Genomic DNA, 23,104 nt, shown 5'->3' with positions numbered 1-23,104 from the left:
CAGATCCAGCTCACCGATCAAACTAATAAGAGTGAATATCGGCCGATAATGACCGGCGGGGCTCCCCGCCCCCCCCCCCCCCCCCCGTTCACTGTTCACTGTCTAGCACCGGCTTCGTAGTGCACTGCTCGATTAGACTAAGCCAGAGCCATTTAATAGAAGAGTTACGACATCTCCGTTCACTCCAATGGACCACTTTTTTACAGCAATGGCGGATCGTGGAGACTCTCAATCGTTCCCCGGAAGTTAGCGCCAAGGCTATCAGAGCTGTGGAGTTGCAGCATAATACACCGTTCGTGACGGACTTTTAAAGGTAAGAAGAAGTTTAAAGATGTATATTGCGGATATTATCAGTACATCTGATTCAAATGAATATGTGTATTAAAGGATGTCAGTGGATTATCCCTAAATTAGTAGATTTAGGGAACGTTTACAGATAACAGATTAAGCTAGCATACCGAAGCAAGTTAGCAACACACGTTGAACAGCCTTTTAATTGTAAATTCCGTTCTCTTAATGTCATTTCGTCCAACATGTTGAATTAGAGAAGAGGGGCTTCTAAACGGGATTGTATGCGGGGGTGGAGGGAGTTAAATATTAGATAAATATAACTTTGGTGCGTGTAAGAGTGAGTGTTTTTAGCAGAGCCATATTGTGTCCTTGTGATTCTGTTGATTATTACCTGTCTGTATAATGTTGCAGCTCAGCTAATTCTGGATTGATGGCAAAGGGAGAGGGACTTAAGTGAGAGTGAAAACACAAGGTAAGTTTAATACTACTGTTTTATATAAGTAAACACGTTATCTCCCCAAGGCATTTCCCATCCAATAGGTGTGCTGTGTGTATAACCCTTTCTCCTGTCTGTTGCTCCCTCTCTCAGCACAAGAACCAGAGGGGGATTCAATGGAGCCTGAATACCTGCACTGAGACCCTCACCCTGCACCCTGAGTCTCAACTCTCAGTGTTTTTCAAGCCTTTCCCTGTTTTTTTGTATTAAACAAAACATTAAGCTTTCCCAATGGTGTGGTTTTTGTTTTGTGAAAAAGTGCAAATGCAGTGTTTGTATATAAATCACATATTTTGTTGCTGTTGGTCGTGAAATTGCTCCTGCTGACTTGAGCCAGCCATTTGTTCCTCCGCTCTGTGTCAGTGGGGAAGCCGTACATTCGTACTCCTTTCTCGGAGCGATTTGAGCATCCCCAGGCAGCACAGCAAACCATGGTGGAGACTAGGAGGCAGCACAGCAAACCATGGTGGCGACTAGGAGGCAGCACAGCAAACCATGGTGGCGACTAGGAGGCAGCACAGCAAACCAGGACAACACGGAGGAAAAGGCACCGACAAACTGCATGATATGCTCTTCTATGTTTATTGAATTCCATGTATTTGCAATGGATGTTCCTAAAGCAACACATTTAACATCATCATCATCATCATCATCATATCCTGTCGGTCTCCTGTCCTTTCTGAAAGCCATAAAGACGACATTAGTCATTTAGATAACTTGTGTCCTCAATTACCAGGGGATTACTGAAACTACCATGAATTTAATAAAATGGTAGAAATGAATCCAATCTGAATTTTAAAGCATTACTTTAGATCCCCTCCCTCTAAATGTATCAATAAACATTAGAAAGTGATGCTCCTGACTACCATACAAGTTTAAGAAGATACTATTGATTTGAAAGAATTCAAAGCTATAAATAAACAGCAACAGGCTCTTTAACCAAGGCACTGTTAGTAACATGTACACTAGTTGTTCACACTAATCCTAATATTATCACTTAATATTAGCAAATTCGATTTTATTTTTGAAAGCATATTGATGTAAATACATACACATATCGATTTGTTGTATAAATATTGCGAATCAAAACCTTTATTCACTAATAATTACCAAAAATCATAGTTCTATCTCCTGTTATCAATGCATTCACATTGCCCGCCATGAACTTCCGGGGAACGATCCCTCGTCTACATGAACCACGTGACGATAACCGTTTTTGGACTTCCGGTGTCGTAACTCTTCTATTAAATAGCTCTGGACTAAGCTAACCCGTAGCTGCTCCCTCCACACTCACAACAACTTCATACAGACATAAATAAAGCAGTTGTGTTCGCCATACAGGCAAACACACATTTAAAACGGTTTTGCCTGCCGTTTTTGTGTACACAAGCATTCATCAATGGTTCGGAAAGTGGCGCTGTACCTTAATAATATAAAGGCTTGTATTTGTGTGCATTTCCTGTTCGGAAAGTGGCAATGTACTGACTGAGAGTGGAGGTGTCCTGAGATTAGCGCCTGCAGGCAGGCTCCATGGACCTGTCAGCCATAGACATATAAAGAGTAGACGCCGCATTGGCTGCTGGGGCGCAAGAAATACGGCCGCCATCTTGGACCGGTCATCCTACCCATATTGTACAGACATTCTACCCATAGACAGCAGAGGTTTCAAGATGCCAGAGCACTGTGCAGCATATTGCTGTGCAAATCGGCGGACGATTGCGAACAGGGGTCGGGGGATTACTTTTCACAAGTAAGATTCAACATTATAATTGGTTGTATTTTGTAAATAGAATATTATTGTACTGTATTGATGTCCGCCAGCGAAATCGTAGCCAGCTAACATTATGTTCATGGCCAACTGAGACTTTATAAATCGCTGCTGTAACAAGTGAATGTCCCCGTTGTGGGATGAATAAAGTAAAATCTAATCTATCTAGGAAGAAGAAGGAAGAAAATAAGCTTGACCTCCTTCTTAAAATGTTTTTGTGTTGACTCTCAAGTCTCCCGTTTTTATTTTGAAGGTTTCCCAAAGACAAAGATATGAGAAAGAAGTGGGAAGTTGCTTTGAGGAGGGAAGGGTTCACTGCAAGCGAGTCATCCGTGATTTGCACTGAGCATTGTAAGCAGGACGAGTTTGACAGGACAGGACAGATTGTCCGACTCAGAGATGGTGTTATTCCCTCCATCTCCAGCTTCCCGGTTCACCTCCAAAGAGTAGGTGTATCATCATACGGTTATTAGCATTCATAAATGTATATATTCTATTATCAATAACAGGGCAGGGTGACATACGTGTGTGTGTGTGTGTGTGTGTGTGTGTGTGTGTGTGTGTGTGTGTGTGTGTGTGTGTGTGTGTGTGTGTGTGTGTGTGTGTGTGTGTGTGTGTGTGTGTGTGTGTGTGTGTGTGTGTGTGTGTGTGTGTGTGTGTGTGTGTGTGTGTGTGTGTGTGTGTGTGTGTGTGTGTGTGTGTGTGTGTGGTATTCTGCTTTTTCATTTTAGCCCGAAAAGGGCAGGACTACGTCTACTTCCAGAAAAGCTGAAGAGAGCCTGTCTGTGGCCCCTCAGGACGACCCAGAAGCTTCAACCTCACACTCACAACCTCAGCCTAATGATGTGAGTATTTCTATTTTCAACATCATATCATAATGGTCCTAGACAAAGTAAAATCTCTCTTGTTTGCTGCCACTCATATTAAACACACTCACAAATAAACCCATACACACACAATTGAAGACATGTTGAACATGCATTCCTGGCACACGCACACACACACACACACACACACACACACACACACACACGCATGATGCTGGCAGTGGCTTTGACAGGTGATGACTATAAGAAAGAATGTGGGCCATACTCTAGTTGTGTCAAAGTGATGTGTGTGAAGTGAAACATCACTCAAACCATGTTCATCCCTCTTTCTAGGATCATAGCTATGTCTCGCCTGCTTCTCCTACTGCTCTTAAGGCCAGACTCAATGAAGCTTTAGCAAGAGTGGAGAATCTCGAGCGAGAGAGGAAGAATGCCATGGCTAGAGAAAAGAGGGCAGAGACCACAGTGAGGAGTCTTTTGGGGGATTTGAGGGAAAAGAACCTCATTAATGAAGAACTCAAAGAGGCTTGATTTCTACTCAGGTAAGATGAAATTAGCACTTTGAAATTCATGTACATCTTACTCTTACACTCTTAATTAAACTCCTTTGTTATTATATGAAGGGGACTTGTTAATTTTTTCTCATACAATTTCAGATCTTCAAATAGACTTGAAGGCAAAGCAGGGCCATGAGTACTCCAAGGACCACAGAGAATGTGCCCTCACACTCCATCTACATGGTCCAAAGGCATACAAATACCTCAGAGAGACTACAACAAAAAGGTAGTCTTAATGTTGTTCAATTTCATTTTTGGAAATTACGGTTGCAAGTACGTTAAATAGCTACTTCTCAATTTTTTTACAGGTGGCTGTGTTCGGTGGATGGCAAGCCTGGCCTGAACAAGATGATGCTGGATATGCTGGAGAGAAGATGCCAGGACGACCAGGCTAAATATGGATGTGTTTCACTCATGTTGGATGACATGGCCATCAGAAAACATGTGCAATATAATCCACATAACCAGTCAATGTCTGCTTTTGTAGACATGGGTGATGGAAACAATGAGACCGATGCTGCTACTGAGGCTCTTGTGTTCATGGTGGTTGGCCTACACGGACATTGGAAGGCTCCCATTGCATATTACCTGACGAAGTCTTTGTCACCTGAAACACAAAGGGTCCTAATCTAAATCTAAAATCTAATCTAATCTATCTAGGAAGAAGAAGGAAGAAAATAAGCTTGACCTCCTTCTTAAAATGTTTTTGTGTTGACTCTCAAATCTCCCGTTTTTATTTTGAAGGTTTCCCAAAGACAAAGATATGAGAAAGAAGTTCTCAGTCATGCTTTGGAGGAGCCGCATGCACGGGGCATTCGGGTGTCATGAGCAACTTTGTGTAAATATGGTTTGGGCGGGGTGGTGTCATGTTCTTGTGTTTAACTTGAACATTTACATTTTTTATATAGATGTAGAAGTACATTTTCATTTTTTATGACATAGATATTCATTTTTACTGATATATAACTTCTGACTATGTATAATGTATTATTGTTTCTTCATTTTTCAACTTATTAAAATAGCTGAGTATAGGCCTACACAATATGCTTCTCTATCATATATAGACCATTAGTGTTTTTTTATGTGTGTGTGTGTATATATTATATATCGTGTGTCTTTTGCAAAATACCTATCATACATAACATAGGCTATCAAATACCAGAATATTCTATTGCTGTTAAGCCTACTATGAATATTAAAATACGCCGAATCATGTGTCCGGTATCATGCCTACATATATGACGTTTGCAGAAACCCCCCCCCCCGTGAAAATCAGTTTTGTATTCAGCGAGTTATGATTGATAAAATGCGCTGACACTTCATTGCGCCTGCCAGACAGATTACACTGAGTGGAGCGGGTGACCGGTCCAAGATGGCGGCCCCACGGCTCGTCAGCGCCAATAGGCAGTAGCGGTCGATGCGGCGTCTACTCTTTATATGTCTATGCTGTCAGCTCCGGACTGCGCAAAATGCGTACATGAAGCGCTACGTCATGAACGCAAGAAATCTACCCTGTCATCTGATTGGCTATAGATAGAAACAATTACAAGTACGAATCGGCTGACCGTCAGAGGAGTCTCAAAAAACCCACACAGAAAGCGGTTTGTGTTTGCAGGTGCAGAGGTTTTAAACGGAAAACAAATATGTGAGGATCAAAAATACACATGTAAAACTTTTTTCTGTATTTGGATTTTATTTACATGCATATGAAACGGAACACATTTGAGTGTGCATTGAAGAACACAAGTGTGGATCCTTCTGTGTGCATGTGTGCTATGAGACTGTTCTGAGCCCATAATCTTATGTTCATTTATCAAGCGGTAACAGTGTAAAAGTAACATTTTAACATTATTCTCGTGTGTATTTGTGTATGTAAATGATTATAAAGATGCTAAAGAAATGTGTTATAAAACTAAAAGCAAAGCAGACCATTATTTACACACATGCACAGTCTATTGCATTTTATTTGGGAAAGAAGATGCAGGAAATAGCTTAAAGGGGACCTATCATGCAAAATGCACTTGTTGATGTCTTTTATACATGTCTTTGTATATGTGTCCCCGGTGTGAAAGGAGACTCAAAAAGTTTCAGAAAATAGAACCCTCTCACTTCTCCTGCTTACCCACATAAATGACGTCATTGGCATAATGTGGGCTGGCTTTACATTGAACTCCTGGCACACGGCGCAACATACCTTCAGTCGTCTAGCCGAAGCGCCCCCAGTAGCATCTGCTCTCGGCCTGCTCTGACGAACAAGATGTCTGAGGTATCAAACTGTGTACTTCAGTGTCAGATTCAGGATCATACTCATAATACGCTTGAACAGCTGCAATTGTCTGGGAGAACATGTTTCTTCTTCTCCTCTCGTATTCACTGTAAGCATGGTATGGGCATAGATTTGCCTCAGAAATATGGTGACACGTGGAACTGTTCTAATGAAGGTAAACACAGTGAAGGCGCAGCTCTCTGCGCGCAGATACTGTGAGAGTCACGGATATGAACTCATAGATCAAAGCAGACGGGTTCACAGACTAAACAAATAGCTCATCACCTCGGGCCCAAATATCCCTCATTTTTTCCCACATAAACATAACAGTCTGCAATGAAACGGTTGTTTCCTGTGCGCTCCACTTCCTACTTGGTGCACCGGTAACTTTGTCGTGCGAACGAGAAAGTATCTTGTGTGAACGAGAAAGTATCTTGTGTGAACGAGAAAGTATCTTGTGTGAACGAGAAAGTATGTCGTGCGCACGAATTAATAAAGAGTGGCCTTGTTTTATTTAAATTGAGGCCACGAATGACATCTCGTGCGCACAAATTAATAAAATGTGGGCTCGTTTTATTTTATTTTTGTCTCTATGACCCTTCAGGGCTCCGTGGTTTTCTGAAATAACATAACATTTAAAAGAACAATCCTATTGGCTTCGAGTCGTAGGAACCAGGACGAAGCTAGCTCCCAGGATGTTTACACAAATATGTATTTTCCACAAGGCTCTATACTGAAACAAAAGCCGTTCCATCTGCAGTCAAGTTATCTGTTCAGGTTTTTGCGACTAAACACCGCTGAGTATATGACGTTCTCCTCCGCCAATCCTGATCCTCCTTGGCCAGTAGGGCGGGGCTTGTCTGCATGCTTCAGACTGGAATAGTGCATAGACACTTCCTGCAGAGACAGAAAACAAATGAAGCTCCACTCTGTAACACCACGTTGAATTCTCCTACTTTGAAACGTGTATTCATGTCAGATCAATAGTATCACTAAATGTGCGGAAGCCCTGAGAGGGATGTGAGATTTGCAATGTTCAAAGTCTGATCTAAATAGTTTGCCTTATTTTGTTCATGATCTAAGAATAGGTGAAAAAGGAATCTGGGTTTAGACTTAATGGACAAATTAAAACACAGTGTACTACCCTCTTTCGGCCAAAATGGGTATTACAACAACACACACTTAAAATCATTTTGACAATGTTTCCCTGCTTATTTCACAGAAGACATTAGTTTGTAAAGTAACTTGGAAATACCTTTTCAAATCTTATGATACTTGCCTCTCAGGGCTTCCATAGGATCGGTATCAAGTGGCTACAGCAAACAGGTGTCCGATACATACTGTTTTAATCAATATTGAAGCAGATACCGTTAGAAGAATCTGGCGATGATGGTGGACTGGCAGGAATGGGACATCACTAGTATGTATATATAATGCAGATTTTTCTTTTTTTTTATATCAATTTGAAAATCGACTTTATTTTTGCAAAATGCATGAATTGGATTTACATAATGTGTATTTATTCTTGCCTATCAATGTAGATATTTGTATATGTATTTTATTTTAGGGACAGCATATCAGCACTGGGAGCAGTCAGACAGTAGCTGAAACCTCTGTGTGGATCCATATACAGCATCATTTAGCAGAAATATTTACAAAAAAAGGGGAAAAAAGGTAGAAGAGGAAGAAGAGGAAGAAGAGGACTGTTGACGTGTCACCATACTGACCTCTGTGACCTTTTGATTCGTTGGACAACAGCAGCGAACAGCCGGTTTACCTGAACACAAGGAGAGGGGGAGGGTTCAACAACACCTACCAAACTGATTTGCCAAACAAATCTTCTGTTTTAATCAAGTTTAAATAGGACTGAGACTGAGTTTAACATATTTTCAACGACTCTGAAACTTGTTTTTTTAAGACAGCTTTTACATGTTTCAGCATGTTGTGGGTTGTTCCAGCATTTCTTCAAATTGTTGTACTGTTATGTATGTATGTCTTGTACCTTTGTAATGCTATTTTTTTTAAAGGTTTGCCATGTCCATTTTGTTGTCTTGTGGTAAATAGTATTTTTCCATTTGTTTCCTTTTATTCTATTTGTAGTTGTCTCATACCTGTTTATAGTTTTTTTGTTTTTTTAAACGTGTCTACTACCTCTATTTATCTTGTTTTGTTTTTATATTCTACTGCTATGAAATACTTGTTTCTGTTATAATCATGCTTTTCTACCTTTTCTTACAGTTTTTCCCCTATTCTATATGTCTGTGTCTATGCCTTTTTGTATATTGTTTTACTTTTCTTCCCGTCATGTTAGTGTTCCTTGTATCTTTTTTAGATTATAATTTTTGTTTTAAATCTCCTATTCTATATATTGTTCTTGAACCATTTTTATTGTATTTTTTTCAAACATGTTTTTCTTTTATTCAATATCTTTGTTTTTTGTATAGTATTTTATTCAATTCTATATTTATGTCTCTGATCTTTGTAATACTTGAGATGTTTTAATGTTTTGCACTAATAAAGCCCATTCCTTGTTTGTGGAAACTTCTCTAACCAGGGCGTGCACACACGCACCATAAAATACAGGTGAATGATCCGGTGGGCTGAGAGCCCAGCAGCTTCCAGTCAGCGAGTCACAGAGAGGGAAACGAAAGTGAAAGCAGGGCCAGCTGTTGTTGTCAAAGCAGCAGACGGTAGCTCCGCCGTTTACTTTTCTACACTTTCTCCTAAACAGAGAAGAGAAAAATACTGTATTTGACGGATCTGTTCCCACGGGCAGCGGTCCTCACCCCCATGGCGGACTCTCTGGTCCTGGAGGCCCTGTCGGCTCTCTCCGGCTGCTCCGTGGAGCTAGGGGCCTCGACGCTCACTCCGCAGGACTTCGTCAACATCGTGGCCCTCAAGGAGTATTACAAGCAGGAAGGCTTTAAAACCCTGGAGTACCCCAGTTTGGGGTCTCTATCCCTGCAGGACCTGGACGGGGAGGACCTGTACAGCTCCCCCCCTGCGCTGACGGAAGGGCCCCAGGAGAGCCACAGGACCAAACTGAAGATCAACCCCGAGGACTTCTTCCACCCGCAGTACGACTACGACTTCTCCAACATCAAGGTGAAACTCTCCTTTAACCACGACGCTGAAGTTGGCTTCCGATTCAGAGCATCCGATTCGGCAGTTAAGGGGAACGTTAAGGGACATTTAATTTACAGCGTTGAGCGAACAATCCTCCGTGTTTGAACCTCTTAAATCGCTGCATAGCAGATTTATCTGGACTGGATTATCCCAGAGAGTCTAGAGATTCTTTATAACACAGTTTCAGATTTGTGAAACCTTTATTCTATTTGTGAAAATTAAAAAAGGGAGATTTCAGTGCTTTTTTCGCATCCTGACCACATTAGACCAGGTCCTGATCTAAAACCACTAGACCTACATTCATCAAATCTGGACTGGATTATCCCAGAGAGTCTAAAGATTCTTTATAACACAGTTTCAGATTTGTGAAACCTTTATTCTATTTGTGAAAATACAAACACAGGTGGAAGGCTGAGGTTGCTGCAGCAGATCAGGATCAGAAAGTGAACCTCCCAGCTGGGCAAGCCTTTATGCCTTCTTGAGGCTCCGCCTCTAGATGGGCGGGCACAAACAGGACGACACTGCCAGTACCTGCCAGAGGACAGCAAGGCAGGGAGCACAGACAGGCAGAAGGGGGAGGGGTCGTCACAACATGTTCTTTTGTTTTGTTTTATTGTTCTGTCTTTTTATTTATTTAAGTATTCCAGTAATGTATGTTGCATGTTTTAATTTGATTGTATTTACTTGTTTAAATGAAATTTGTTTTAGGTTCACTTATAAAATCTGTCCAGGGACAACAGATGAAAAATAGCCTCTTGGCTAACTCTGGCACATTTACAGGAATGTTAGGCTGCGGCCCCACGAGGACGAATTAGGTCGTTTGCGTTACTGTTTAGTGTCATATAGACCGTTCGGCCACACGAGGACGACCGAATACGGCACTAAACGACTGAGGAAACGACAACGGGTCCCAAGGTGGATAGAAATGCATACGCCACTCTCTGGGGGGTCAAACAGCTCCGTGTGTGCGCCCTATACGGACATTTTCAGATCACTGATAGTGATTGCGCAATAGCCCCGCCTCTCCCCACCTCTCCCGCTCACCTCCGCTTACCCCGCGCCAGTGCTGAAGTGTTTCGCCACCAACAACAACAACAATGGCGGTCAGATCATCACCCTTAGCTATTTTAATGACCTCTCAAACTCCCTAAACTAGTTATAAATATGTTTATGTTTACAGTCGGCCGGGTCACTGATTACTGGATCAGCTGCTGCATGAGACAGACACTGGCGCTGTCCGAAGAGAGGGAGGAAAAAGAGAGGCTCCGTGTATTTTATCATTATATTATATAGAGTCGTTATTCATTTGTTTTAAAGCTCAATAAATAACAAAGAAGACCTTTGACCGGCACTTTTATCATTTTGTCCGGAAGATTTCAACTTTAATACACGCTGACCGGCGAAAAACTCTGCCCGGTTCCCTCGGCCCCCACCGCGGAGAATAAACAGAAGGGCAACCATGACAACCATGCTTCTTCGCTGCTTTTGTGGAGGAAGTTACAGCGCCACCTACAGGCTCTGCATATGTACTGCAGCTTCTCCAGCGGTTGGAGCTAAACGGAGCGGTCTCATGTGGGCAGACACTATCCGGATAATTATTGCATGTGGACGGAAGCCGTTTGCGATTGCGTTTACGTTAATCCTATGCGTTTAGCCGTTTTCGTCCTCGTGGGGCCGCAGCCTTAATTAATGTGCACTGTCCCTGTTAAACAAATGAATCAATAAATAAAAAATAAGTGTATGCTCCTCATTTAGGTGATAATTCTTTAGCTAGTTTTCGTATCTTAAATTCTGTTTCATAGCAAACACAAACATGAAAGAGATGTTAAAGAAATTCAGGTTCATGAGATAAAGAGAAAGGCTAACCTTCAGTCTTTCATCCACTCTGAACAGCTTCTGCTGCTTTGTCCTAAAGCTAAATATGAAGATGAGAAGGCAGGATTACAATGAACCAACTTTCTCATACCATTGTTACCAAAGTGTTATTTTCTAATCTTGCAATGTTTTTCACATTCCAAGCAATCCTAGTACTCAAGATGACACACTGTAATTAGGCAAACAAAGCTTGTTGCTTAAAATAAACTTGAACAATGCTAGTTATAGACTATATTTAATTTCCTGTTGAAATGTTGTGCCTGCAACTGTAAATACATTACTGTAAGTTTATATAAGTATACCTACTTATCTGTTGAATTTTTATTTGCAACAAAAAATTATAATACATTTGAGAAGTAAAGACTTTATTCTTCCTTAATTAGCTGTCCATACTTACCCGATTTGATGAGTGTAGGTCTAGTGGTTTCAGATCAGGACCTGGTCTAAGGTGGTCTACATGTAAAAAAAAAAGCACTGAAATCTCCCTTGTTTGTATTTTCACAAATAGAATAAAGGTTTCACAAATCTGAAACTGTGTTATAAAGAATCTTTAGCCTCTCTGGGATAATCCAGTCCAGATAAATCTGCTATGCAGCGATTTAAGAGGTTCCAACACGGAGGATTGTTCGCTCAGCGCCGTAAATTAAATGTCCCTTAACTTTCCCCTTAACTGCCGAATCGGATGCTCTGAATCGGAAGCCAACTTCAGCGTCGTCCTTTAACCCTTGCATGGTGTTCAGGTCTGTGGGACCCGTTTTCATTATTTAGCTAAAGAAAAATGATATGATAAATTTGCTTTTCAAACACACACTCAATGGCCTTCGCTCATCTTCTATGAAGAACATCAGAACACATTTTCAATGACTTGCAAATGGTTTTGGAAGAGAGAGAACCATTTGATGATGATGTAGAGCACATGTGTCAAACTCAAGGCCCGGGGGCCAAATCAGGCCCTTGGTGGATTTAATTTTGGCCCGCAGGATAATTTGTAATTCCTATTAGATCTGGCCCGCCGGTATATTGCACCTTCCCTCCATCCTGAGGGTCTCCTCCGCTCAGAGCCGGACCCCAAACATTGATGACCTTGCACCCTGATGAGATGCCAAGTATCTGAGCTAGCATCCCAGAGCAGCACACTGAGCTCAATGGATGCTTCCTTCTGCACTTTCTCTCACGACAGCAGGGCATGTTTGGTTTCTCTTTGAGGGCAATAGTTTTGTTGAAGCTGTTGTTGGCCTGTGGGAGAATGTACTCATAAGAAGTGACTCTGGAGGAGCTGCAGATCGAGCTGTGGGAGAATGTACTCATAAGAAATGACTCTGGAGGAGCTGCAGATCGAGCCATGAGAAATGAATGCAACTGATTATTTAATGTTGTTTTAATAGACAATCATTGAAGCTTTGTTAGTTCCAGGTGTAATACGTGCAATAAGTTCATTTCAATACGTTCTGCAAGAAACATTGAACCAGTCCGGCCCTCCACTAGCACCCACTTTTTATTTTGGCCCACTGAGTATTTGAGTTTGACCCCCCTGATGTAGAGGAAGAGGAAGGTGTTTCAGAATGTGAAGATCACATTTCTGAGAATTCTGAGTCCGACAGTGACTTTGAAGAAGAGGATGAGATTGAGCATCAGCAAAAAAAAGACGAGCCACAGGACCAGCCGGTCAGCGGGCAAAACACAAGTAGCACTTTCATTCATTCATGTGGTCTAAGAAATGTAAAAGGGCAAATATGAACCATGTGCTGTTTTAACATAAAATAGTTTGATTATGTTGAATTGAAGCCCAAAAAGGCAGCGACCCACGAACACTGGCTGAGTAACACAAATATGAACACCACCCAAGGGTTATTAATCTCTTCCTTCATTTTAAACTAATATGTAGAATACTGGTGATATTATTAAATGACGGGTTAAGTATCCATATACTGTATAAACTGAAAAGCCCCCTGAGAAAAATGTAAAATGTATGATATTAGGCTATAAATAAACTTTGATTTATTGACTGACCTGATATAGTATTTATAGAGAGGCGAAGTCCCGCCCATCTACTTCCGCCCCATGGGACCTTATTTCGGAAAAAGTATGTATTGAAGTCAATGGAGAGAGAAAGATTATCTTTGGATCCCGTTTGAATTGTGCCATGAATTACACATATGATGTTTGTCAATTTAAAAAATCATTTCCATGTCAGAAAAGTCACAGTTTGTCTTAAAACTGTTGAAATATAAGACTGTGAAAAATACGCAACTAGAAAGACTACAAATCCCAGAGTAAGTTACACATTACACATTACACATTACACATTACACTCGTGCTACTCACCGAAACCTTCTATAGCCGGTCCGCATGCTGGCTCTCACGGAACCGACTAACTCCCCTTGTGTGTACGTACAGTTCTCAACGTGCCCAGACTTGTAGTGATTTTCACCTCTTTTAATACTTTTCGCCTCGTTCTGAAATAAAGAGGTGAAATGTTCCAACGTGACGGCCATCTTGGTGACGTGTGTTGTTCTGCGAGACCGGAGATGTAGTTCATTGAGCGGTTTCACACAAACACATGTGTTACTTCACAGTTTTTCCACACATCATTTTTTTTTTTTACTTGCAAAGTTATCTTTTAAATTGACAAACATCATGTGTGTAATTCGTGGCACAATTCAAACGGGATCGAAAGATAATCTTTCTCTCTCCATTGACTTCAATACATACTTTTTCCGAAATAAGGTCCCATGGAGGTCCACCGGAAGGGGAGGGACTTCGCCTCACAATAAAGTCATGACTGAAAGTGTTTGTCTTTTGCTAGCGCAATGTAGCTTTACTGTAGTGAGGAAGGGAACACACACACACACACGCACACACCACACACACACACACACACACACACACACACACACACACACACACACACACACACACACACACACACACACACACACACACACACACACACCACACACACACACACACACACACACACACACACACTCACACACACACACACACACACACACACACACACACACACACACACACACACACACACACACACCACACACACACACACACACACACACACACACACACACACACACACACACACACACACACACACACACACACACACACACACACACACACACACACACACACACACACAGGAGAATGTAGGGTTAATTATCACACTCCAGGAGAAAACACTTTCACATGCACTCTGCAGGGGCCAGGGAGCGAATGAAAGTAAAGGGTGAGGGACCAGCGTTCGAGTAAGTAAGTAAGGGAGGAAAGTGAGGTAATAAGCAAGGGAGGGAGAAGGTGAGTCAGTAAGGGGGGGGAGTGAGTATAGGTGAGATAGTGAGGGAGGAAGTTAGCAAGGGAGGGAAGGAAAGACAGAGAGAGTGAGGGAGGAAGTTAGCAAGGGAGGGAAGGAAAGACAGAGAGAGTGAGGGAGGAAGTTAGCAAGGGAGGGAAGGAAAGACAGAGAGAGTGAGGGAGGAAGTTAGCAAGGGAGGGAAGGAAAGACAGAGAGAGTGAGGGAGGAAGTTAGCAAGGGAGGGAAGGAAAGACAGAGAGAGTGAGGGAGGAAGTGATGCAGCAAATGTTGCGATTAGCACGTAGCATAATAGCATGTTCCTCTTACAGGACGGTAACAAGGCGTTCCTGCGGGGCGGGGAGCCGTACATCCGGCCCTGCGGGTGGAAGCGCTTCGCCCTGCGGGTCACCAAGAAGTACGATGACGATGTCTGGCTGGGGATGGGGACAGACTCCTGGCCCGTCTCCTACCACGCAAAGAACATGGACGGGTCCCTCGGCATCATCCTGTCCCACGGCGGAAACCCCGAAGACACGCCAAAGTTTCTAGATGCCGCCGCAGCTAGTCTGGTCACCGGGGAGACAAGGGGTCAAGGGGTGTACTCCACCCCAGATATCAAGATGGCAGAGAAGTACTGCCGGAGGTTCAAGTCCAAAGTGGACGGGAAGACGTACAAAGTGGTTCTCCAGAACCGCATCAACCCGGAGAAGAGAAAGGAGTGCCAGAGGGAGAACACCTGGCTGGTCTACGTCCCCAAAGACTGCAGCGATGTGGAGAAGAGGGCCATGGTGCAGGAGTCCATCCGCCCGTACGGGCTGCTGCTGAGGCAGGCCTGACCCCGCTTAACGCACTTCTTTATAGTTACCCAGGCACTTCATTAACCTTGAGCGTCCTTAAATACAAACTAACAACCTCACAGAGATGATTCTCTCGCCCTCTGAAATCAGGTTCATGTTCCTGTGTGTGGTGTCTGTAGGAAGAGCCAACAAACCAGTACAGCCTTTATTCTTAGCTTTTCTTTTTTCTTTTCTCAACTGGCAACCTTACTTCACTCGGGGACTTCCTGTGGTCCTATGCTACATTAAGCTGCCTTAGTTGGTAGCCTTATCATTTGAACCTTATGTAACACAACAGTGTTGCGATTGATCAGTGTAATTACAAGAAAATAAAATGTTAATGAACATCTGGCGGTGGTTTACTTTGTAAACATTTAGCATGCAGTAAATATAAAGAAGTGGTTTTATTCATGGTGTCATCTAGTGGTGAACTATATGTTTCTCTTTACAGTAGGGGACATTAGTTCTGCCTAATGAGAACACTTTTGACAAAGTAGTGAAATTCAATTAATGTAATTAATTTAAAGAAGAACATTTTAATAGATTGTTTTCTTCTTCTTTGCACAAAATGATTTGACCATTTAACTGAATTCATTACCTGGTCAATTTATGAGGTTTTTTTTATAGCATCGTTACTTTTATTTCAGTTATTGTCTCATTAGTGTTGCTTTCATTTTCCAGTTTTGTTGTCCATATATCCGATAAGACTACACATCCATTAATGGGGGGGCACACTCAGATGTGTTGCGCTTGAATCAGTTTTTCCAGTTCTTGTATGTCTGAATAGTTCGGTGTAAATATATTCTGTGCAGATCCGTGTGTCGGAGGTGCTTACGTATTTTATATCGTAGTATTTAACAAGGTGATATGTGTTCTCTTCAGGGATGATAATACATTGCCAATTTCAGAACCACATGTATTACATTATAGGATTATAACTTTGGAGGGATGTGTAAGCATCACTTTATTTATTATAATTAATTATGTCGTATAAATAGTTAGATTCTGTAAAGTAACTAGTAAAAAAGCGCTGTTCTTATACATTTTGTTGAGTAAAAACTACATGATAAAGAAAGGATAATGTTCACACAGCGCTCTTAAATTACAATAATGGCCAACTTTCTCACTTATTACAAAGCTACTTACTGAAACAATCCATAATTTGACATGAAATATTGATTTAAAATGTATTTTATCATTTTAGCTTTAAGAAATAGTCTGGTCTCTGTGTTCTTGAGTCCAAACTGCATCCATAGCAACAGTCTGTTATCCTTACCAGCGTCTGCTAAAAATAAATAAAAGACCGTAGAGTGTCTTAATGGACCGATCAGAATGAAGTTCTCAACAAAACCTTAAAGTACAAGTACCTAAATCTCGTGCTCAAACAGTTGTTTTGAGTACATGTGCTGAGTACTTTCCACCACTAGGGGGAGACACTTTCCACACATTGCCCTTCCGTCAATCACAACGATGGAGGACACACGCACATGACAGACACACACACACACACACACACACACACACACACACACACACACACACACACACAAGCAAGCACACACCTGTGCACCAGCAAAGTCCAGCGATGAGGATGCAGCCGAGGACTAGTCCAGCAGGAAGAACCCACATCCACACACTCCAACATGGCTGCCCTGCTGACAGCCCGTCCACTCCTGGAACACAAAGTACAGGACGAGTTCACTGACTGCTGGATTATCCTTTAGAACAAGGTTCAAGGCTTTTATTGGAATAACTCCCATTATTCAATGTTTCTGAAATATTATTGATCGGATAAGTGCGAAAAGACTCCAAGGTAACTATGGAGCAATCAACAAAGGAATGCTTCTTGCATTGTTTTGGTACTGGTGGTTATTTCCATGTGCGAAACAGGGATGTTTAAAAGCTGAATCCCTTTTTGAGGGACACTTGACAGTTTTAAAACTAAATGCACATTTTGCAAACTGCTTTTTTAATGAACCCTACCTTAAACAATTAGAAAATGCAGCATTTAGTTTAGACAGTAGCTGCCGGGTCCCGCATGAGCTCAGACCCTCCTTTTTTATTTGTTATCAATTTTATTTTTTTTAAAGCTTTATACCCCAAATCAGCACTTTAGAAACAGGAAGTGAAACAGAGGGATATGACGAGGCATGGCTAGAACGGCTGATCTGTTTGGCATTTTGAGAAAAACACTTCATAGACATGTTTTTTATTTATTTGTCGGCTATATGTGAAATGTTCTGTGCTGCTGCTGTCATGACCTCCCTTGTACAACAATATTTCAAAATCTCGATGGGAATATTCAGGTTGAAAAAATAACAATCTTACCATCAACAACGAGATGCATCCCTCTGTTAACATGAGTGGCTCCGGAGCAGCGTCCAGAGCAGAAATAAAGCCCGGCGTCCTGCTCCTCTGCCTGGAGGATGTGCAGAGTCTGCGTGCCGTTCTCCATTTCCCCACTTGTGCCGAAGCGACTTACTGCCGCATTGAAGGACACAGTAATGTCTTTCAGTTTACTTTCTGTGACCGTCAGCAGAGGCAGCAGCTGATTGGAGCGCACAACGTACCAGGTGAACTCCAGGCACGACGTCATGTTACAGGTCAGCGAGACGTTCTGTCCCGCCTGGACTACAAGGGCAGGGTGGAGAACAGGTCCGGCTGAAGATTGGTGACATCCTGCAACACCTGAGGAGAGGTGAGGAAGTCAGACTATGAGGCTGATGCTAACATGTTACTAAGTATTGGAGTGAAAAATATAGAGGTGCAGGAATGAGTCCCAAAACGCGGAAATTAGTTAGCAGTGGCGGCCGGCCCATAGGGGCGCTAGGGGCGCCGCCCCACCTCTTGCCAGATACAAAATTAAAAATATATATATATATTAAATAAAAATATATATATTTTAAAAATATATATTTAAAAAAAATATATATTTTATATTTTAATTTTTAATGAACAAGGTAAATATCATACAATTGGTATCACAAAAATGTATAATCTACAATACAATCTCGTTTAAAATTGTGTTACGATGTCTAAAGTTACTGATAAGTCACCCGTTTCCTGCCTGGCCTTGCCCATGGCATTAGTTTATCATTACGGGGCAGAGCCCCCGAGCGAAACAGCAGCAACCAGCAGGTTGCAAAAGTCTCAATAGTAAACTGTGCCGCCGAAACATAATTTCAGGCAATCAGCGCCGTCAAATATTTTGGTCACGTGGGCGCTCACGTTGGCGCCCATGTTGCTTACGTGCGTTGACGTGAGTTGTTTTTTAGACTCGTGAGTGACCAAGGTGACGCAGTATTTGGATGAGAATGGTGTGCAGGTGGAGTCGCCGGAACCTCGGTCCGCCCAAGAGCTACTCTCCAATCCTTTTGAAAGGAGAAGTTTGGGAGATAAATTGATACTTAAAGACCTTGGACCGGACCAACCCGATTTGTATATATCACAGCAGGCTCGTGAAAAAGACAAAACGTATCAACAAGGCTTCTCACATGGCTAGCTGGATGCAAACAGGTAAATGCTATCTTTTGTTTCACATGCTTGCTCTTCAAACAGCCGGGGACAGATACGATCTGTTCAGAAACTAGACAACAGTTAAACAAGTACAAACCACAGACTGTCTGTGTCATGGAGAATACCGTCGCTGGTTTATTTATGTCTGTAGGCCGTTGTTGTGAGTGTGGACGGTCGGAGCATATATAGCGTTAGCTTAGCCAAGCTCCATTCAGAAAACAAGCATTCTAAAAGGTTTTTCGCCTGCCGTCTGTCTGCAGACTTGTCAAAGCATTAATTCATGGTTTTTACTAACCGGTATCAGTATGTTGTTACGTCGGCATCATTTAGAAACGTGTATTACAATTAAATAACGGTAAAATATGTTCATGTTGTTGTAGTTGTAGCTCCCGAGCCAGCGCGTCTTGTTTGAATGATGCGAGTAAACACAGCTGGCAGCCGCGGTGAAACTCGAGCGATTAGAGCGATGCGATAGGAGCGTTTAGAGCGAAGCGAATATTCGCATCGCGTCCGGTCTGAACGCAGCATTAAAGCGAGCTCCGCGCTGCACTGGAAACGCGCCATTACATCACCAGAAGTCCTAATTTAAGGGGTCATTTCTCCCAAAAATAACTTTTTTACTGACTCTGTCAATAGCCCCACCAAAAATATTTTCCACCAGCCGCCACTGTTAGTTAGCATTGTAGCACTTTTGGGCTCTCTTAGCTCGTGTCAATGATTAATCTTTGGTTAGAGACCCTGAATAAGGTGTGAAGTTTTACAAGCTTACAATATTAATTTGTTTGTGGAGTAGGGAGACCAGGGACAGTTGTAACACGGGACAGTTGTAAGTTAACGCCTTCAATATCTCGAATCACAAACAAGCTAGAGTGATGAAACTCACTCTGCACATGCTCAGTTAGATCGAAAGATCGCTGTGAAAAAAAGGAGCCACGTTTAAATCTCTCGCGAAAGATATCAGCAAAAGTGTGTTTCTGAGGTACAAAAATGTTAAAAATGATATGATGTCTTTTTTGGACTGTCTTGAGGTCAAATGTCTATGAATCCAAACTAGTATTATTAGAATCACTGTTTCTGTTTTTGCTAAATATGGGTCAAGCTAGCAATCAGGCAGGTTCACTGGGGGTGAAAACATGACTGGTGGTCCTGGGACGGTAATACGGACCACAAAGGGGAGAAAAAGAAGAGAAACCGCTGTCCTCACAGACACTCCTATAAAAAATCTACTCGAAGCTGAAAAAAAAAAGTCTAACACAAACAAGTCTCTAAAGCGAAGAGAAAATGAATTTCTGCAACAAAAAAACAAAACAACAAGAAGCAGAAGATTCAGGACTCATCTGATGGAGATGAAGCTCAATACTGCATTGTGTGCCTGCAGCTACTCCATACTCCAGGTCCAAGGAGATCTGGCTGCAGTGTTGCTCCTGTAAAGCCTGGGCACACAAGGACTGCACAGATGGAAGTGACTTTTACACCTGACACAACTGTGAATCAGATTCATTCCATCTGGTGTTCTGTTTTAAGTTGTGTTCATTGTGCATTGCTTGTTGGAGGATGTGTGAAACATCTTGGAATTTGACAGCTTTCCTTATGTTTTGTGATGTAGTGTGAAAAAAGGTAACCGTTATTAACATGTTACAACCCTCCCTGTACACTGGGATGGTTGTAACAGAGTGACTGTTTTTAAATACGTTTTCCAACCTGTACTTATTTCATAAAAACACTTAAATACATTGTTTCAGTGTTTCAGTAGTTGACACATTGAGAATGTATAATATAGCTGTCAGGGTTTGAGTTTGGTTGTGTCTAGTTGTGGGGTTATTTTGCGCTTCTGTTCTCCCTGTCATGTTTTCCCCTGGTTTCTTGTCTGGCCCTCTCCCTGTGTTCTCCTCCTGTCGTTAGTTTCCCTGGTGTGTCTGATTGTCTGATTGTGTTCACCTGTGGCCCTCGTGTTTCTCCTCCCCTGCCCGGCTGCTTCTCGTCTCGTGATTACCCCTCCCTGTATTTAGTCTTGTCTCTTCCTGTGTTCGGTGTCGGTTCATTGTTTGTTTTTCCCGTCTCCCTCCATGTCAGTCTTCGTCAGCTTTTTTGTATGATATCTTCCTTGTGCTTCCTTTGTGTTTTTGCAATCAGCTTTTAAAATAAAGCTCGCTTTTGTTTTTCTAGATCAATTTACCTTTTTTTTGCAGTCTGCTTTTCGGTCCTCCCTTTCCCAAACCATAACAATAGCAAAATGGCCATCCTAATGTAAATGTTTTTTTACTTAATGGGGAAAACCCAAAAAGTGTTACAACTGTCCCTGGTCCCCTTAAATACCCCCAAAGATCGTGGAACCCCTTCCAATGCTAACTTCTAGTTCAGCCAACAAAACACGTCATCACTGCACCACTCTGTAAGAACAAGATGTGGCCAAAAGTGTGTGCACACCTCTGTGCTGTACTCTTGGTCATAGTTGAGGCCCCTGGGTTCCAATATAAGGGAACTCTCACCCACAAAATAATCTGTATATCAATCACCCGTGTGACCTTGAATTTGAGAGGAAATCTTTTTTCCTCATATGCCTCCATACAAAGAAGAAGAATGGAGAAAGTCTTGATGAACTGATTTAAATGGGGGTAGCATTTTAAGCATTTGATTGATGTTGTGATATTAGTATTTCAATAATTATAACAAAAAATGTTTCAAAAATACGTTACCATTTAAGATCACTAGTAGCTCCCAACCTGGGGTCACGACCCTAGCAATGGGTCCTTCTGTAAATCTAGCAGTCATACAATAATTAAAGGAATAGTACAGAAAATGTTCTGCTGGGTAAACTCATGTTTATTTTTTTAATGTTGTTTCTTATAACTCAGGTTTTCGTTGGTGAAAAATCCCAAAACAAAAAATTATTCCCCAAAACGTTTTTTTTAAACGGGATCTCATCAAAAAGAAATGTCTAAATCTTGTTTTGTTGGTATTTTGTGCTGAGGAACTATTTCAGAAACGTATTGAGGTGTGATAATGATCGTATTTTGTTTTACACAAGGACTACCCCAAGTTTCAACACTCAGAGTCTGCATGAAGAGGACGTACCTCAGGGACAAGGTCATGCCCTCTGACCCCCTGAGGGTCCATACATTAAACCATGTTCCCGCTGTGGCACGAATAAAGGATTTCTGAGTCAGTCCTGCCAATTGTTTTTCTTTCAGTTTAGCTTTGGTTATTTGGGCTGTGACTTCACAACAACCACTTGACTCCACATGTTATGAGTCAACATCATGCGCATAAACATCATAAACAAAACAGTAATACGTAAAAACCAAATCTTTCAAGTTAAGGCTCATCTAATTCCAAATACCTTGCATTGCTCTATAGAGCACCTGGGAAGTAATTCGCATGCCCTTCAATTTGATGTATAGAGAACATGTGAAGCTGGAGCCATGCTTGCATTTAAACCAGAAAATAAATATTAAAATATGAAGTTAACTCACAAATGAAGGTGAGGATCCGTACGACACCTGCCATCATCTAATAACAGATACAGCTGGCTGCAGGAGGACTGGTCTGTTCAATAAGTAACACACAGTTATTTCATTGGGAGGAAGTGAGAGGGGACTTTATTTCCATGCAGGGCACGCTGAGAGACCACCAACATCTTTATTATAGCAGAAAACGGAAACACGCACAAACACGCACGCAAACACACACAAACACACAAATACACTCTCTTACACAGACTGAAAGTGATGGAGCTGCCTGCAGCCCTTGGGTTTCGTTTCTGCGGAGATCCGTCAAAGTATCGGCATGGAACAAAACCGGAAATACTTCAAAATAAACAATACTTCAAAAGGGCGTATAAAGCAAGAACGTATTAAGCGGCGAGAAATCCCCTCCACACACTCCCACACACACACGCACACACACACACACACACACACACACACACACACACACACACACACACACACACACACACACACACACACACACACACACACACACACACACACACACACACACACACACACACACACACACACACACACACACACACACACACACACACACACACACACACACACACACACACACACACACACACACACACACACACACACACACACACTATATATATAGCATGATTATTTTAATTGTAATGCCTGGTTCTTTCTTCATCTAACAATCAGGTATTAAAATGTCCATTAGGCCTAGGCTACATGTTATTATTATAATAAGTACTTTGTTGTTATT

General features: G+C 41.9%; 2 protein-coding genes and 2 long non-coding RNA genes across 9 annotated transcripts; 3 read left to right on the top strand and 1 right to left on the bottom strand.

Annotated features, from left to right (window-relative positions):
- The first annotated feature begins 261 nt into the window (after positions 1–261).
- On the top strand, positions 262–1,014 carry LOC139434744 (uncharacterized). Its single transcript, XR_011644041.1, has 3 exons — positions 262–313; positions 703–763; positions 881–1,014. It is a non-coding gene; the product is annotated as an uncharacterized lncRNA (long non-coding RNA).
- A 2,785-nt stretch (positions 1,015–3,799) lies between these two features.
- Positions 3,800–4,461, top strand: LOC139434741 (uncharacterized). The gene is made up of 3 exons (XR_011644039.1): positions 3,800–3,924; positions 4,039–4,165; positions 4,248–4,461. It is a non-coding gene; the product is annotated as an uncharacterized lncRNA (long non-coding RNA).
- Positions 4,462–5,612: 1,151 nt separating this feature from the next.
- On the bottom strand, positions 5,613–22,647 carry LOC117454864 (uncharacterized). Of its 6 annotated transcripts, XR_011644123.1 has the most exons (7): positions 22,345–22,646; positions 17,684–18,043; positions 16,918–17,028; positions 11,604–11,659; positions 11,198–11,246; positions 7,933–7,982; positions 7,065–7,102 (listed from the first exon to the last, which is right to left on the bottom strand). XR_011644123.1 is itself a non-coding variant. In XM_034094131.2 (6 exons), exons 3-6 carry the CDS (start codon positions 17,949–17,951, stop codon positions 6,971–6,973), a joined length of 561 nt encoding a protein of 186 aa, XP_033950022.1. In that variant the 5' UTR covers positions 17,952–18,043; positions 21,568–21,632; positions 22,345–22,576; the 3' UTR covers positions 5,613–6,970. The 6 variants fall into 6 exon arrangements, 3 of the variants coding, with proteins under 3 accessions (XP_033950022.1, XP_033950021.1, XP_071060881.1); XM_034094131.2 differs by lacking the exons at positions 11,198–11,246; positions 11,604–11,659 and adding an exon at positions 21,568–21,632 and having other exon boundaries at positions 5,613–7,102; positions 22,345–22,576; XR_011644121.1 differs by having other exon boundaries at positions 11,198–11,659; positions 22,345–22,647.
- On the top strand, positions 8,808–15,702 carry LOC117454863 (uncharacterized). The gene is made up of 2 exons (XM_034094128.2): positions 8,808–9,310; positions 14,849–15,702. Exons 1-2 carry the CDS (start codon positions 8,996–8,998, stop codon positions 15,353–15,355), a joined length of 822 nt encoding a protein of 273 aa, XP_033950019.1. The 5' UTR covers positions 8,808–8,995; the 3' UTR covers positions 15,356–15,702.
- Positions 22,648–23,104: the final 457 nt, after the last annotated feature.

This window comes from Pseudochaenichthys georgianus, chromosome 11 (genome assembly GCF_902827115.2).
Source record: "Pseudochaenichthys georgianus chromosome 11, fPseGeo1.2, whole genome shotgun sequence".
Lineage (NCBI taxonomy): Eukaryota > Metazoa > Chordata > Actinopteri > Perciformes > Channichthyidae > Pseudochaenichthys > Pseudochaenichthys georgianus.
Note: the sequence above shows the minus strand (reverse complement) of the source record. Positions and strands in the feature narration are given on the sequence as shown.

Excerpts from the sequence above, each read along its gene's own strand:
- LOC117454863 (XM_034094128.2), top strand. The coding sequence starts at position 8,996 with ATGGCGGACTCTCTGGTCCTGGAGGCCCTGTCGGCTCTCTCCGGCTGC. Across the intron at positions 9,311-14,848 it reads ACGACTTCTCCAACATCAAG|GACGGTAACAAGGCGTTCCT; the intron begins GTGAAACTCTCC and ends TTCCTCTTACAG.
- LOC117454864 (XM_034094130.2), bottom strand. The coding sequence starts at position 22,381 with ATGATGGCAGGTGTCGTACGGATCCTCACCTTCATTT. Across the intron at positions 18,044-22,344 it reads ACGGATCCTCACCTTCATTT|GTGTTGCAGGATGTCACCAA; the intron begins GTGAGTTAACTT and ends ACCTCTCCTCAG. Across the intron at positions 7,983-16,917 it reads TGGACTTTGCTGGTGCACAG|GTAAACCGGCTGTTCGCTGC; the intron begins GTGTGTGCTTGC and ends CCTTGTGTTCAG.